Source organism: Protomyctophum bolini (assembly GCF_963924005.1).
Source record: "Protomyctophum bolini genome assembly, chromosome: 3".
Taxonomy (NCBI): Eukaryota; Metazoa; Chordata; class Actinopteri; order Myctophiformes; family Myctophidae; genus Protomyctophum; species Protomyctophum bolini.
The window spans coordinates 48,750,998-48,764,305 of record NC_137864.1 but is presented as its reverse complement, the minus strand read 5'-3'; the positions used below and the strand labels follow the sequence as shown (position 1 = coordinate 48,764,305).

General features: G+C 41.9%; 2 protein-coding genes across 2 annotated transcripts in view; both read right to left on the bottom strand.

Annotated features, from left to right (window-relative positions):
- LOC308312490 (extracellular serine/threonine protein kinase FAM20C-like) overlaps positions 1–4,071 on the bottom strand; it is a gene marked incomplete at both ends in the record, with an annotated part of 46,286 nt that extends 42,215 nt beyond the window's left edge. Inside the window, 5 exons of the mRNA XM_080759098.1 lie at positions 138–253; positions 526–618; positions 778–856; positions 2,348–2,523; positions 3,575–4,071. Coding sequence (XP_080615224.1) covers positions 138–253; positions 526–618; positions 778–856; positions 2,348–2,523; positions 3,575–4,071 — 961 coding nt within the window. The remainder of the gene's footprint in view (positions 1–137; positions 254–525; positions 619–777; positions 857–2,347; positions 2,524–3,574) is intronic.
- A 5,878-nt stretch (positions 4,072–9,949) lies between these two features.
- LOC308312870 (dynein axonemal light chain 4) lies at positions 9,950–12,868 on the bottom strand. The gene is made up of 4 exons (XM_080759623.1): positions 12,728–12,868; positions 11,554–11,640; positions 11,382–11,465; positions 9,950–11,121 (listed from the first exon to the last, which is right to left on the bottom strand). Exons 2-4 carry the CDS (start codon positions 11,623–11,625, stop codon positions 10,957–10,959), a joined length of 321 nt encoding a protein of 106 aa, XP_080615749.1. The 5' UTR covers positions 11,626–11,640; positions 12,728–12,868; the 3' UTR covers positions 9,950–10,956.
- Between the last annotated feature and the right edge of the window lie 440 nt (positions 12,869–13,308).

Sequence of the window (13,308 nt, the reverse complement as noted above, 5' to 3'; positions counted from 1 at the left end):
AAACTGTTAATAAATATTTCAATCAATCAATCAATCAATCAATCAATCAATAAAAAAGAGCAGAGGACAATGATATATATATGATCAGTTTATGGGATATTGTTACTTTCACTAAAGAAATGAACTGTAATAGGTACCAGGGGATGTGTAGAAGGTTCGGGCCAGTTTGTGATCGGTCGTAATGTCTTTTATCTCCTTGACTACATCCACCAGCCTCCCCACTACTGGAGGGATCCTCCTGTAACCCAGGACTCTGGAGAGAGAGGGGCAGTGTTAACGACAGACCACAAGAGGTATAAAAAATGTCTGGGTTTCCGAGGCTACAAGAGCTACAACTGAAGAGGGACAGCGAAAGAAAGGCAGGAACAGAGAAAGAGAGAACATAGTGCATACTGTATGTAGGAATAACAAAAAAGGGCAAATTGTTTGAGAGAAGAAAAAAGTAAATGTGATGCAATTTCAATGTGCTCATTGCAGTGTGGTCCATGCTGGATTCTCCAAAACATTTATTTAGAATTGCCATACCTGTCCAGATGAAAGGCAGCAATTTCTGCATTGTGCCTTTCAAAATCAGAGAAGTAATAGAGGTTGTAGTTGGATTCATCATCTCTCTCCTGCCTATTGGTGTAAATTACGTTCACACAGTTACATTGACCTTGTGCAATAACCAATACATCTAAACGGAATCATAGATCTCACTTGGACTGTACTTGCTGTATACTATGTTGAGTATATGTGTTGGATGTGTGGTGTATTGGGTTTGCCTCATTGACTCACTTCATGGGCTTGAACATGGCTTGTCCATAGTTGGGAAATGACATCACCAGCTTCAGCTGCGTCCCTCCGGACTTCTGCACTGAAAACAATGCAGGGAACGTTACCATAGCAACATCCGCGTACACTCCATACGCCATACTCCATACTCCATACACTAACCCAAACACCTCTGTCATGTCTTCTGACTCAGTAACAGAATCATGTACCAGCTCAAAACATGACTCACTGTAAAAGCACAAATTGGTCTGCCTCGTTTGCTTTGTTTTGTTTTAGTGCTTAAGGCCTTTACTACTGTAGCCCTCCCTCTATCTCTCTCTTTCTCTCGCTCTCTCTCAGAAAACATGAACACGCACACTCAGTCAAGCACGCATCTCTCAAAATACAGTCAGAGGGGCGGCCTAGAAAGTTTTAAATTATTTAAAAAACACTAAGACACACAAGGAGCGCAATCCTTTAATCCTTCCAGCTGCTGGAAACCGTTACTCTAAGTGAATTCGCATAGCCTCTAACAGAAGCACACTAATGCTTAATTTATGCTCTGGTATACAGTGTCTGGTATACACAACATAATACTAATTCAGTCCTCTACTTCTGTCCTCACACGTCACCATCCCAGGGTCATGGCCAGCCCCACACACACGACCAGTGTTTCAACTAGGATGCTATAATGACATTCAGAAGGCGTCTAGGTGGTATAAAGGTCCCACCGCAGGGACCTGTGTTCCGTTCCCATCAGCAGTGCGTCTGCTCTGTCTTCGCTGGAAGCCAACGCAACCGTCAGAGACTGTGGGTGGGAAGCTGATGAGGGATCATCATGTGCACATTACTGCCCTAGTACTGCATGCATTAGGAGGGAACTGGGGGAGATATATCGTGAAGTGAACCTATGCATGTTTTACTCCCCCAGTGACTCACTATCAGCTGAAAGGTAAAGGCTGAGTCCCAGGTTTGCAGAAGGTAACATAAACATACCCATTTCCAGTTTTTATTCATTTTCCCATGTGATTTCCCATTCCCAATAACACATATGTTAAGTCAAATGAATTATCAAATGAAGCTATGGGAAAAGGAACCGGATTTGTCACCTTCTGGAAACCATGGGACTACAGTCAACAACCTCCCTGGGCCAACATTTGGGGGAGTATTATTTATCAGACACAGGGACCACAGTGGGGAGATTGGGAACTAATTTGGGAGGAAAGGGAAACAAACAAGACAGGCTGCTTCCATGTGGATCTCGGACTTCAAGTGAAGGGACTTCAAGGGCTACTGCCTACTGTGTCATCTCCATATTTGGGCAAGGTTTCAGCCCAGTCCAGGGCTTTTTACTTCTTTGGCCTACAGCTGATTAGTTCAAATCTTCTGTGACATTAGCCCCAGACCCAGATTTACAGACCCGACTCCTACACAGCTCGGCCCTTTGGAGCCACATTTTACAAAAACAATAACAAAATTGATGTAATCGAAATGTGGTTTGGTAGGAAATACATTATACTACTACAATATCATTCCATATTCCATACAGAATGTATACAATTCAGCTAAAACAGGAAATCTGTTCATATCAGACCGGAGCTGACGATGCGGTGGGTTGATAACTGTTGGATCAGCGCCTCCATGTTGGAGTCCCGGTGGGGATACAGCTGCCAGCGGGAGACTCCCAGGTGGAAACGCAGCCATGGGGGGTGACTGTCACTGCTACTGTTCCACTGGACATTCTCGTACACATCCTGGCGCTCACTCATCCTGGGAATCAGAGGGTCAACATGCACAGTCAAATCCCCTTACGGGTCCTTTTGGTTCCATTTATTTGCCATCTCAGTGTTTCTCTTTTTGAGGGGCACAGCCATAGGGACGGACATGTTGCTGTTCCTTGGAGTGGCTGCACCACTCAAAAAGTGAGGACGCCACAAGTCATTAGCCGGATTGGAATTGTATTCACATACACATATCCTAAAAGGCCACGGTGCAGATGCGACGCAAACAATACATTAAACTGATAAAATAGGCTTTAAAGTGTTTCAATTGGGCAGCCAAACAGGTTATTGGAATATAAGAGATAATGCACAAATAATTTATCGGTTCCTGACGTTGTTTATCACCATGAATAATAATTTCACCTTTGAGACAAATAAATAAGTCAATGTGTCCAAAAACATAATTACAGCACTTGTGGTTTTGTAGGGCAGCATACAGATTGGTTAAAAATATAGTTTTAATAATTTAAATAAGTTCCGGATTGCCGCTTCTTTAACTCTAACCAACGCAGAACAGGGTAAGTGGTCAAATAAATAGAGCGCCAAGAAAACTGTTAAATGTTACAAAGTAAGTATACCACTGAGCAGCAGAGCGAACCACCTCCATAAATCATCAATTGGAGCCATTTTGGCTGTTGGCTGGATTGAATATCATGAACTTCCAACAAAACAATGACAGAAATGGATACAGTGCAAAACTCAGCCAATTCCCTTCCCTCCTCTAATCAAATGAGAGAGAGGTGATATTATGAATAACAATGAGCCTGATGAACGCTTACTGAACATAACATAACGCATGTACTGTACTGTATGTCTGCTCCTGGTTATTGTAGCAGCAGATATGAAAACATCACTCTCTCCCTCATTAGTGTGGTTGCCAAAAGGCAATCACAGTATAGTGATTGGCACACACACACACACACACACACACACACACACACACACACACACACACACACACACACACACACACACACACACACACACACACACACACACACACACACACACACACACACACACACACCTGCTGCACTCACCACATTTGTGAGCTCTTCTCGCTAGGTTTGACTTTTGGTTTGACCCTCAGAAGCCAATCATCTTCAGGTATGGGCAGGGTGGGCATATTATACAGTGGGTGGCTAAAGAGGGCCTCCAACTTTGACCCCCCAGGTGGCATGTAGGTGGCATGGCGTCCTTCTGGGGCTGAAATGTCAAGTGAAACACTTTCCGCCTCTTTCCGAGCAAAGCCCTTGGCGGCCAATTTGTGGGTAGCGGATTTTGAGTGACCTTTGGTAACCTCATTAGCAAACTCCACGTGGTTGGCATCAGTCGGTGGCTTGACGAGGGTACCAACTCCCACTGAGCTATAGTTAGCGCGTTCCAAGGCCCGCTGTATCCTGGGTAACGGGGAGGAGGAGGGGCTACAGGGCTGCTGATAGACGGACACGAGCACCAAGAAGAGGTGGAAGCAGACGGTAACGACTGCCAAGGACAGACAGATTGTCCTGGAGCGTCGACGCATACACCACCACATCCCACTGAGAGAGAGGGAGAGAGGGAGAGAGAGAGAGGGAGAGAGGGAGAGAGAGGGAGAGAGAGAGAGGGAGAGAGAGAGGGAGAGAGGGAGAGAGAGAGAGAGAGAGGGAGAGAGAGAACATAAAACTAAACAAAACTTGCACTATCAAAATCCAGTGACCTTCACTCTTATCACTGGTGTCTGTGCAGATTTGGTATTGCACTTCTGACATTTCAAACTAAACCAGTTTCTCTCTATACAGTTGTCAGTACACTCACTATGTATACAGTTGTCAGTAGGCTACACTCTGTGTATACAGTTGTCAGTACACTCTGTGTAATTAGTGTTTGACTTAATAAAGTCAAGAGTTAACAAATTAGACAGAAAACGCCAACAAGGAGGAATCCCAACGTACAGATACGAGTGAGAGAGATCGAATGCCATGTGCTCAATGAAAGAACCTCCAGAGTATACAAACCACTGTAACATTTTCAAAGTCCAAGTTTAGTTTAATTGCATTCTGAGTCTCCTGAAGATGGAGATTTGTAATAAAAGCTTCACAAGAAAATTGCTGGCTTGAAGAATATGTTGAGAAGAGATATAAAAACGCTGAAAACAGACAATGGCTAAGCTTGAGGGCCTGCATTTAATTCTCAACGCGAAAAGATAAAGGGCCTGGAGGAGTGGGAACCTTGGATTTGGTCATGGAACCCTCTGGCCCTCAGCTTTCAGAAAAATGGGACATTTAATGAGACAGAGTCAGAGAATTGCTGGGTTTAAAGTCAGCACTGGCAGAAAACCTGGAGTTGGGACTTGGTGAAATGAGTGCTACAATGGGATGATAAATGTGATAGATTGAGCTATCCAGAGACAGCAGGGGGATAATGAACCAACGTGACATTTAATTGTGAAGGTACATTATGGGCATGCTGTTATATAAGTAATACTGCATAAGGCTGCAGGCAGCAAGCAACCCATATAAGAGGTCAAGTTTATTTGAGATAGCACTCAGTCTGTCTCGCTCTGCACTAATTATTTACCATTGTTTATCGACCCATTCTTCTTGCTTATTCTGCTCATCCTGATTCATGCTTGTACGTTTCTCTGGATAACGGCATGTACTAAATGCTTTAATTGTAAATTGAAATGTAACCACTTGAACCCTAGCGTCCCTATTCTAGGCCAAAGAAATCAGTGAAAATAGCAGATCTGTGACAATCTACAGGACAACCTATAATCTCGAAACACGTCACAACATGTTGTGATCTTGTAGATCAGCTATTTTCAGCAAAGATATTTGGCGTAGAGGGAAATACTAGTGGACTTAGTTTAGAGCCCCTGGGGGACCACTTAATTGTATGTTTAATACATACATTTATTACAAGAGGGCAAAGGAGAAGTACGTTAAACACAGAGGTCAGTATAGTCAAGTAGTCCTCTGCTTCTAGTGGCCAGACTAGACTATCCCCTATAAACACAGATGGGGGGAGCTTTAGTCATAGTCAAAAGACCAGCATGAAAGAGACGTCTTGACTCTATAATGTTCAGATTGTTAGAACAACTCATAAGGTCAAGGATCGACACCCTCATGTCAATGTTTGTCTCAAGATAAACAAGCCCCTTTCAGATAGAAGGCTCTTGCATAACAACTAGAAAAGAAAAGCGTGCTCCTTAGAGTGCAGATCTCCACCAAGTCTGGTTGCCTACACAGGGTTGCATATGTGCCAGCTCACGAGGAAGTTGTGTGAGGAAATTGAGTTTGTACGACAGATGTACACAAATGTTCACGTTTGTGGCACCCCAACAGGCATAAGTGAAAGTTGTTTTGGAGGTGTGCTCTATAGAGCCCTCAAACTGAAATTACAATTTGGGTATGATTAGATGTGGCGTTCATATGGCGTTTTCAATGAGACATAGCAGGGCCCCCTACACACACACACACAACTACTGTATGTGAATGGCAAACTGTATGTATAGTATCAAAACCCTGTTTGATGGCCATTTGTGCATAATTGGTTGGACGAAAACACATGGGGCGAAAACATGAGCTCACAGCGCCTCTGCACCTCTCTGACCTGGCGGAGATAATAAATTCTACCACAATATACATATAAACCTACAATGGCATGAAATTAACAAAGGTCAAAATACCCTCAACCGACCAGTCAATCAGCTATACAAGAAGATTATTAGCTCAATCAATATGGCCAAAATAAACTTTCTCTAAACAAAAACAAACGTACATTATACACACTTCAGTATATTTCAGTGTATATGGAACATTTGAAAGAAACAATATTCAAGAAGAGAGGAAAAAGTGAGTGAAACCCGTCTCATAGAGACAGAGGGGCCAGGCTCCGTGCTCATTTAATAACCAGGGAGGTTTAGACACAACCTTACTTCATTACACTTGAAAATACAAGGAAATAACAATACCTTTGAAAAATCTGTAATATAAATCTTATCCTGTGTTTGCACACACCATGTGCGTGACTGCGTGTGCATGCGTGCGTGCATTTGTGAAATGCACAGGAACAGCAGCAAAATGTGCATATTGTAGTTATCACAGAGAAGAAAGAGAGACAGGGGTGAAGAGAGAAACGATGAGATGAGCAGATGGAGGGGTGAAAAAAAGAGAACTAAGAAATGATACAGAGGGACAAATAGAGAGACAGACAGACAGTCAGTCAGTCAGTCAGGCAGAGGAGGTAAGGCCTTAGAGACCTAAAGACAATGTAATGAATAATGATACAAGCATCATTATCTAAAAGGCTTATAATGTATTGTACATTGTTCTTCTCTCCTCCTGTCATTCAATCACACCATTCATCAGACAAAGCTACTCAAGCAAGGAAACAAAAGGCAACCGGATAGTCGGTTACTGAAATGAACAAAGGCACATATATCCATTTACGAACCTGGCTTTTGAATGACCGTGCTGTAATATCCGTCACTCTCCTCTCATGTCTCTGTGAAACCAGACACTGCTCCGGTCCTCCATTCACTCTTTATTCAAGTTTTGCACTTTTCCAGGCTCCAACGGGGTGAGGTGCCAGGTTACGGTGATCTGGTTGGCACCGTGTGGACACACAGATCAATGTGTGTGCTCATCCCTCCCATGAGGTACCTTAGGTCTATCTGTCCACTCATCTGTGTCACCATTCACATGCAAGCCGGTGGAGAACAGTCAGACAACCACTTCGACGGTCTATAGCCGGAGTGGTTGTACACTTGTACAGTAATGAGGGAAGAATACACACACCTGTTCAGGGTGGGAAAAGGGAAAAGCAGTTTTGTGTCACATGGCTCCTGGTTATCAAAGGATGCAGGGGTGCAACAGTTACAACATTTGAAAAATCATAAAATATTCTGCGTGGATCCATATTCTGCGCACGGATGGCCTCAAATGACGCACACAGGTGTGCTAGAATGGGAAAACAATCCTGATCCATATACAGTAAGCGTCAATCCGTTTGAAAGCTACAGGCTTTGGTGTAGAACGAGCACTGTGTGCCGTTGCCCATAGGAATGCATTATGTGGTGACCCATAGGTTAGCGAACAGCGCCATCCAGCTCCATTGGGAAAAAAAACAAGAGACATCAAACACGTCATTGGCAGTCAATGAGTAAAACTAAATCGATTTGATCAAGATTATAAATCAATGATAGAAATACAGAAAATAGCAGATCTACAAGTCCACAATGCGTCGCGGTGTGGTTAATCAGACAAATTAATTTAAAAAGTGTTTATTTTATTTTATTATATTCAGAAAATGTAATTGATAAAATAATCACAGAGAAAATAATCGATAGTTGGACCCCTAAAAGGATGTCGTCATAGCAAGTGTTGCAATTTTATTTTTTATATATTTCTGTTTACCTTGGCATCCAAGCGACACCACCAAGCGACTCCGCTTGACTAAAAAGGTTAGGCTGCATTTACCATTTACAATGGTATGTATCAAGGGAACATTACCTACAAGCTAATAGTGTTCTCTTGGTGTCACACACACACACACTATGTGGTTTACTGTTTTAGGAATCTGAGTTTGCTTCAAGTCATATTTCATCATACAGTTTGTTCTAAAGTTTTGTTTTATATCAATGAGTCTAGTTAGACAGTGAAAGTGATACAGAGGGACCGTCTAAAGAGGAGCATAAAAATAATGTGTGCATGCCATTTGGACAGGAATGTGCAAATAACGCATTCGACTGCACTCTCTAATCTGACAGTGGGAGGGACTGCTCTTTCATATTCTGTGTGCATTTACAGTATGCTCAGACTTTCAGAAATGCTCCAGAGACTCCATGGAGATTCTCTGAGGATACACTGTGTATGTCTCTCTCTGAGGTGGTAGGAGTCTTTTATTTTCTGTGGGTGTGTGTGTGCGTGTACTGGTAGCTGTAGTTAGTTTGAAATTTGATAGTTCATTATTTTTGTATGCAGCCAGTTGACATAGACTTGCCTACAATGCCCACACATTCCTTTATTTCGAATATTATTTGAGATAATGTATCTACTATCTACTCTACCCACAGTTGTCAACTGTCAAACCAGTCTTACACAACACATGCACACAAACATGGTCGCGCGCACATAGATACACACTCACACTCAACTTATTTCCAGTGATTCACCTCTAGGTAACCCTAAAGGCCTGGACATAGTCCGTTTTCACTTGCGTTGGGTGAGATAACGCAATGAAATTCACTCATCAACAAACAGTTGATGAGTGAACACTACATGCCAATTTTAACCTAGTCTATCACATTGCATTTCAATAAACTCAACCTCTATGTACCCAGATCTCAAAATAAATCTAATTCTAACCCCAAACCTGTACGTGTAAGTAAAAGTACTGCCTGTGTAAATAAAAAATATCTGAGGCGTGTGTGTTTGCTTGTTTGTTGCCATAGTGCAGCCTGACCTGAAATGGTGTTGGGATGTTTCAGTTAAACATGGTCGGGGAGAATTGGCAGGCTCTCTTGTCTGATATTTGGCATCGTTTGTCCTCGAAACATTACCTTCCTATTGGTAGCCCGGCCGCATGTCAAACTCGAACAACTGTGTGTGCTGAGATTTCAGTAAGACTTCATAGGAAACCTGAAACGTCACAAAATTGTGTATTACTTTTTATCTACCTGCCTTTTGCATGGGCAAATCTATATTGCACCTTTGAATCCAGTGATACCCTTTATCCTCAAAAACATGTCTGACTTCTTTGTATAGTCCAAAAGAATATTACTTATGTATTCAAAAAAAGTACAACAACTGGTGTATTTCTACCCAAGACTGATTCAATACTCTTCAATGAGGCTAGTCTATTATTAGACTGCTGCATAAAAAAAGAAGGGTGGCCTAATTTGAAACTAAAGTTAGCCTCCCTCCAACCAGGCTAAACACAAGACATGTACTGTAGCAACCATTTTACGAATGTATTTTAGAGTATGTAAAAATACTCAAAATAGATTTATCGTTATTTATTGCACTGATATAGTAATAAATAAGTAGGTACTTTACTTACATTTTGTGGTCCACAAACCTTGTCATACTCAGCTATCTGTGGTGCCGATCTATATAGTTGAAATGTCTTGATTATTTTATATTGTAGCTCATTCTCTGTGGGAATAATTATTAATCATTATTTAAATCAACATCAATTCAAATTGTTATGATCACAATGTTCCTTCACCGTTTATATCTCATCTTCAAGTCAGAGTGCATTACTAAATAAACCAGTTATATACAATAATTATGTGACAAATAAATATTAATCTCAATTCATCATTTCACAATCCCTTCTCTAATCCTTTGATCACACTGCTGCAAAATGTTTCCTTCCTTTGATTGCCCAAAGACTAATCCTGTGAGAATGACAGAGAGCCAGAACAGCTCACTTGTGGATTACAATTCAGATTTTTATTGTACAATCAGGTCAGTTCACACACATAGGTCCGTTCTACTGAATCGTGAAAATTGGCATCAACATAAAAACCTATCACATTGCTAATATCACCGAGCAGGGAGATATTGGCATGGTAATACAAACAGAGTAATACAAACACCTTTTCAGGGAGAAAAAGTGAATCTGGTTTAGTGGTATTTGGCTGCCAAGTGTCAGAGCCCTTCAGTATAACAAGAAGTCTTGGGTGTTAAAAACACTTTTTTTTTTTTACAAGTTGCATAAAAATATTTACATATATAAAATATCAAAAAACTTAACTGAAACACAATCCAAGTGCTTGGAAAAAAGAGGAGAAAGAGGCAAAGAGAAGGCAAAATGAATACAAATGGAGCTCGAAGAAAACAAATAGCAAGACATTTTGCTGTTGCAAAGAAAACGTGGTCAGACTGCAGTATGGTGAATAGTGAAAACGTGGTCAGACTGCAGTATGGTGAATAGTGCAATCTTTTTTCAAAAAACAGTGTTTGTCCAGCATACACATCATCGAGCACATACACATACGTGCAGTCGCAGTCCCTGAAGAGAAATGAGGGAAAAATGGATATTGGAGACCCGGCCTGGCTGGCTGAATTGTTCTGAAAGGTGAGTTCATGCCAACATGTGTGTAGCCAGCCTACTCGGAAAAAAGAATGACACTGATGATGACAGATAAAAAGGTGAGAAAGACTCAAGAGAGTGGTATTCTTTTCTATTCTTTTTTTTTTTTAACCACCAGACAAAATGGCCCTCCAAATTCACCAGCCACTGTTCACCCTTTCATAGAACAATATGAAACTATAGAGGACTGCCAAGTTATAGTTGGGTTCCCTGACAAAGTGGTTCAGAGTTCACAAACTATCACAGCAACAAATTCCAGAAGGTGGTGTTGATATTCCATCCTGGTGACAGAGAGAGAGAGAGAGAGAGAGAGAGAGAGAGAGAGAGAGGACAAGAAATGCTAGGAGCACTTCCACACGCAGACCGCCAGGCTCCCTCCAAAGAACATATAGAGGAGATTCTTCACCTCATGAGTGACCTCAAAGCCAAAGCCCTCACCGATCACCACATGCCACGAGCTGCCAAACTTCTTATCCATAGACTCTTTGATCATCTTGGCTGCACTCTGGAAAAACAGACAGAAAGAGAGGGACGGAGAAAAGAGAGTGACAGGGGGAGAGAGAGAGACAGAGATGGAGAGTTAAACCTATTTCATACATACTTCATAGCACGTCAAATAGCAGCTATTCCCGGTGCACAACTCCATTGTGTGATGGAGCATAACACAAGCGGAAGACATAAGAAAGACATTGCTAATTTGGACAAAGATCCTACACTCACACATTTTCGAAATCAATAGCGTCTTACAAAATAGTAAATACACACCTCATTGTTGGTGGCAAACTTCTCGCAGGCTGTGACGCACAGTTCCATGGTCTCGACTCTCATTTCTTCTGGCATGTCTGTGTGCTAAAGTCATGAAAACAATGATTTTTTTTTAATACAAGCCCTGTCCCACATCGTACACCCTGGCCCGTATTCCTGTCCCACATCATACCCTGATAAGAGGGAAGTTATGAAGTCTCTTGTAGTCAGCCTCTTCCTTCTTCACCTCTCCCGTCTCAGCCATTCCTCCTCCAAGGTCCTGGAAAGACAGTGTAAACCTTTATTGATCCCATGGGGAAATCTAGGAGCCAATACAACAGTGGTTCTAACTTCTTATAGTAGGGTCTGCACTCCAGGGAGGCCCAGCTGTACTTGAGGGGCTTCTTCCAGGGGGTCCCTAGGAACTGTTCAACCACTTCATTTAAAAGCTCAAGCTCACGATATGATGATCTGATGCTGTGAGCTCTGGAGATCTGCAATTTTCTGTATCTTTGAAATTGTTCAGCCTAGCAAAATGTGGGCGTGTTGCACAATATAGCCAGGTATGCCAGATTGAAAGTGGTTAATTTCATTATCATTCCACCACAAGGTAATCCAATGACAGAATGTGCTGTATAAGAGCAACGTTTCTCTCTCCATCTACAGTACAGACAGTTGTAGAATGATGTAGGCTATGGGGCACCAAATCCTTCTAAATGGGGGTCTACACCTATTGGCCGTATGATCAGTTGGGGTCCTTGACATGAGAAAATGTTTGAAATATTGAAATGTTTGAGAACCATTGCCATAGCAGCACAGCAGTGGGCATGGACAGACAGGACAGAATGTGACTCGGCAAGAAAAAAATATAGAATATTCAAGAATAAATAAATAAGAATACAAGTAAAATAAAAAATAGTCTGGCCTGGTCAGTCTGACTTATTGATGTCAATGAGTGACATCAGGAGGGCAAAGCAATAAAGGCATCCAGATAACGTTGTGAAGTAAAAGGCTCAATAACAATTACATACACATGCAATATGGCACGTTAATATTGCAAATCAGGGTGATGTCATGTCTATGACGTAATGGCATATCGTTCACACAAACATTATCAGGCTAGCGTTAGCAATTAGCTCATATTACTGCAAAGTGTGCCCGTTTTACTAGACGAGGCCACATATCGCCCGTTTACACTGCTCTGCTGCCGCAATCAACAGTTAGCCTAGTTTGCACCTGCTAGCGTTACATGAAAGTTATCCCACTCAGTTCACCAACTATAGTTAGCATTAGCTAATCAGGTTAGCTAGCAGCCAGCACAGCACAGCCGGTCTATGGTTTCTGTTTACAGTGCATTGTGTTCCTACCTGCCTACGGAGGAATGTAGAGCAGAGTTTGAAGTTGTCTCTGTCTTTGTAATTACGACCTTATTGGCAACATAGTATGTTCACACAGCATGTTCTGCAAAAAACGACATTTATTCCAGCCTCAGCCCCGCGGTTGTCAAGGAGACATTTTTGACTGTCAACAAATGGAAGAACGCCCTCAAAGAGGAAGTCCCGCCCTCTCTGACGTTGGCCTGGTCTTCATTGGTTCAGTCATTCCACCGAGTGAGCGATGACTGCTGCCCGCCACTATAAAACCAATGCACACTTAAAATATTATATAAAAAGCTAAATATAAACCGGTAATTAAATATATCCACAGATACACATATATAGGCCTAGAACATGATTTTCTTTACATGTTAAGATATGTATGTATGTAATATGTATACACATGATCAAACTCAAAGCCTTCTACAAAAACCTAGGTGTTTGTAAAGATGATTTTAAAATGGCAATGGTAACAACTGAGGAGGTACTTAAAAACTGAGTGCCCTCCAACCATAGACTGCCTCCAACCCCACAAGGCCACTGGCCATGACAATATTCCCTCCAAATGTCTC

Bases quoted from the DNA above. Each gene is read 5' to 3' on its own strand.
- LOC308312870 (XM_080759623.1), bottom strand. From the start codon at position 11,625: ATGGCTGAGACGGGAGAGGTGAAGAAGGAAGAGGCTGACTACAAGAGA. The intron at 11,466-11,553 runs GTATGATGTGGG...TCATGACTTTAG, and splicing joins ATAACTTCCCTCTTATCAGG to CACACAGACATGCCAGAAGA. The intron at 11,122-11,381 runs GTGTGTATTTAC...CTGTTTTTCCAG, and splicing joins AGTTTGCCACCAACAATGAG to AGTGCAGCCAAGATGATCAA.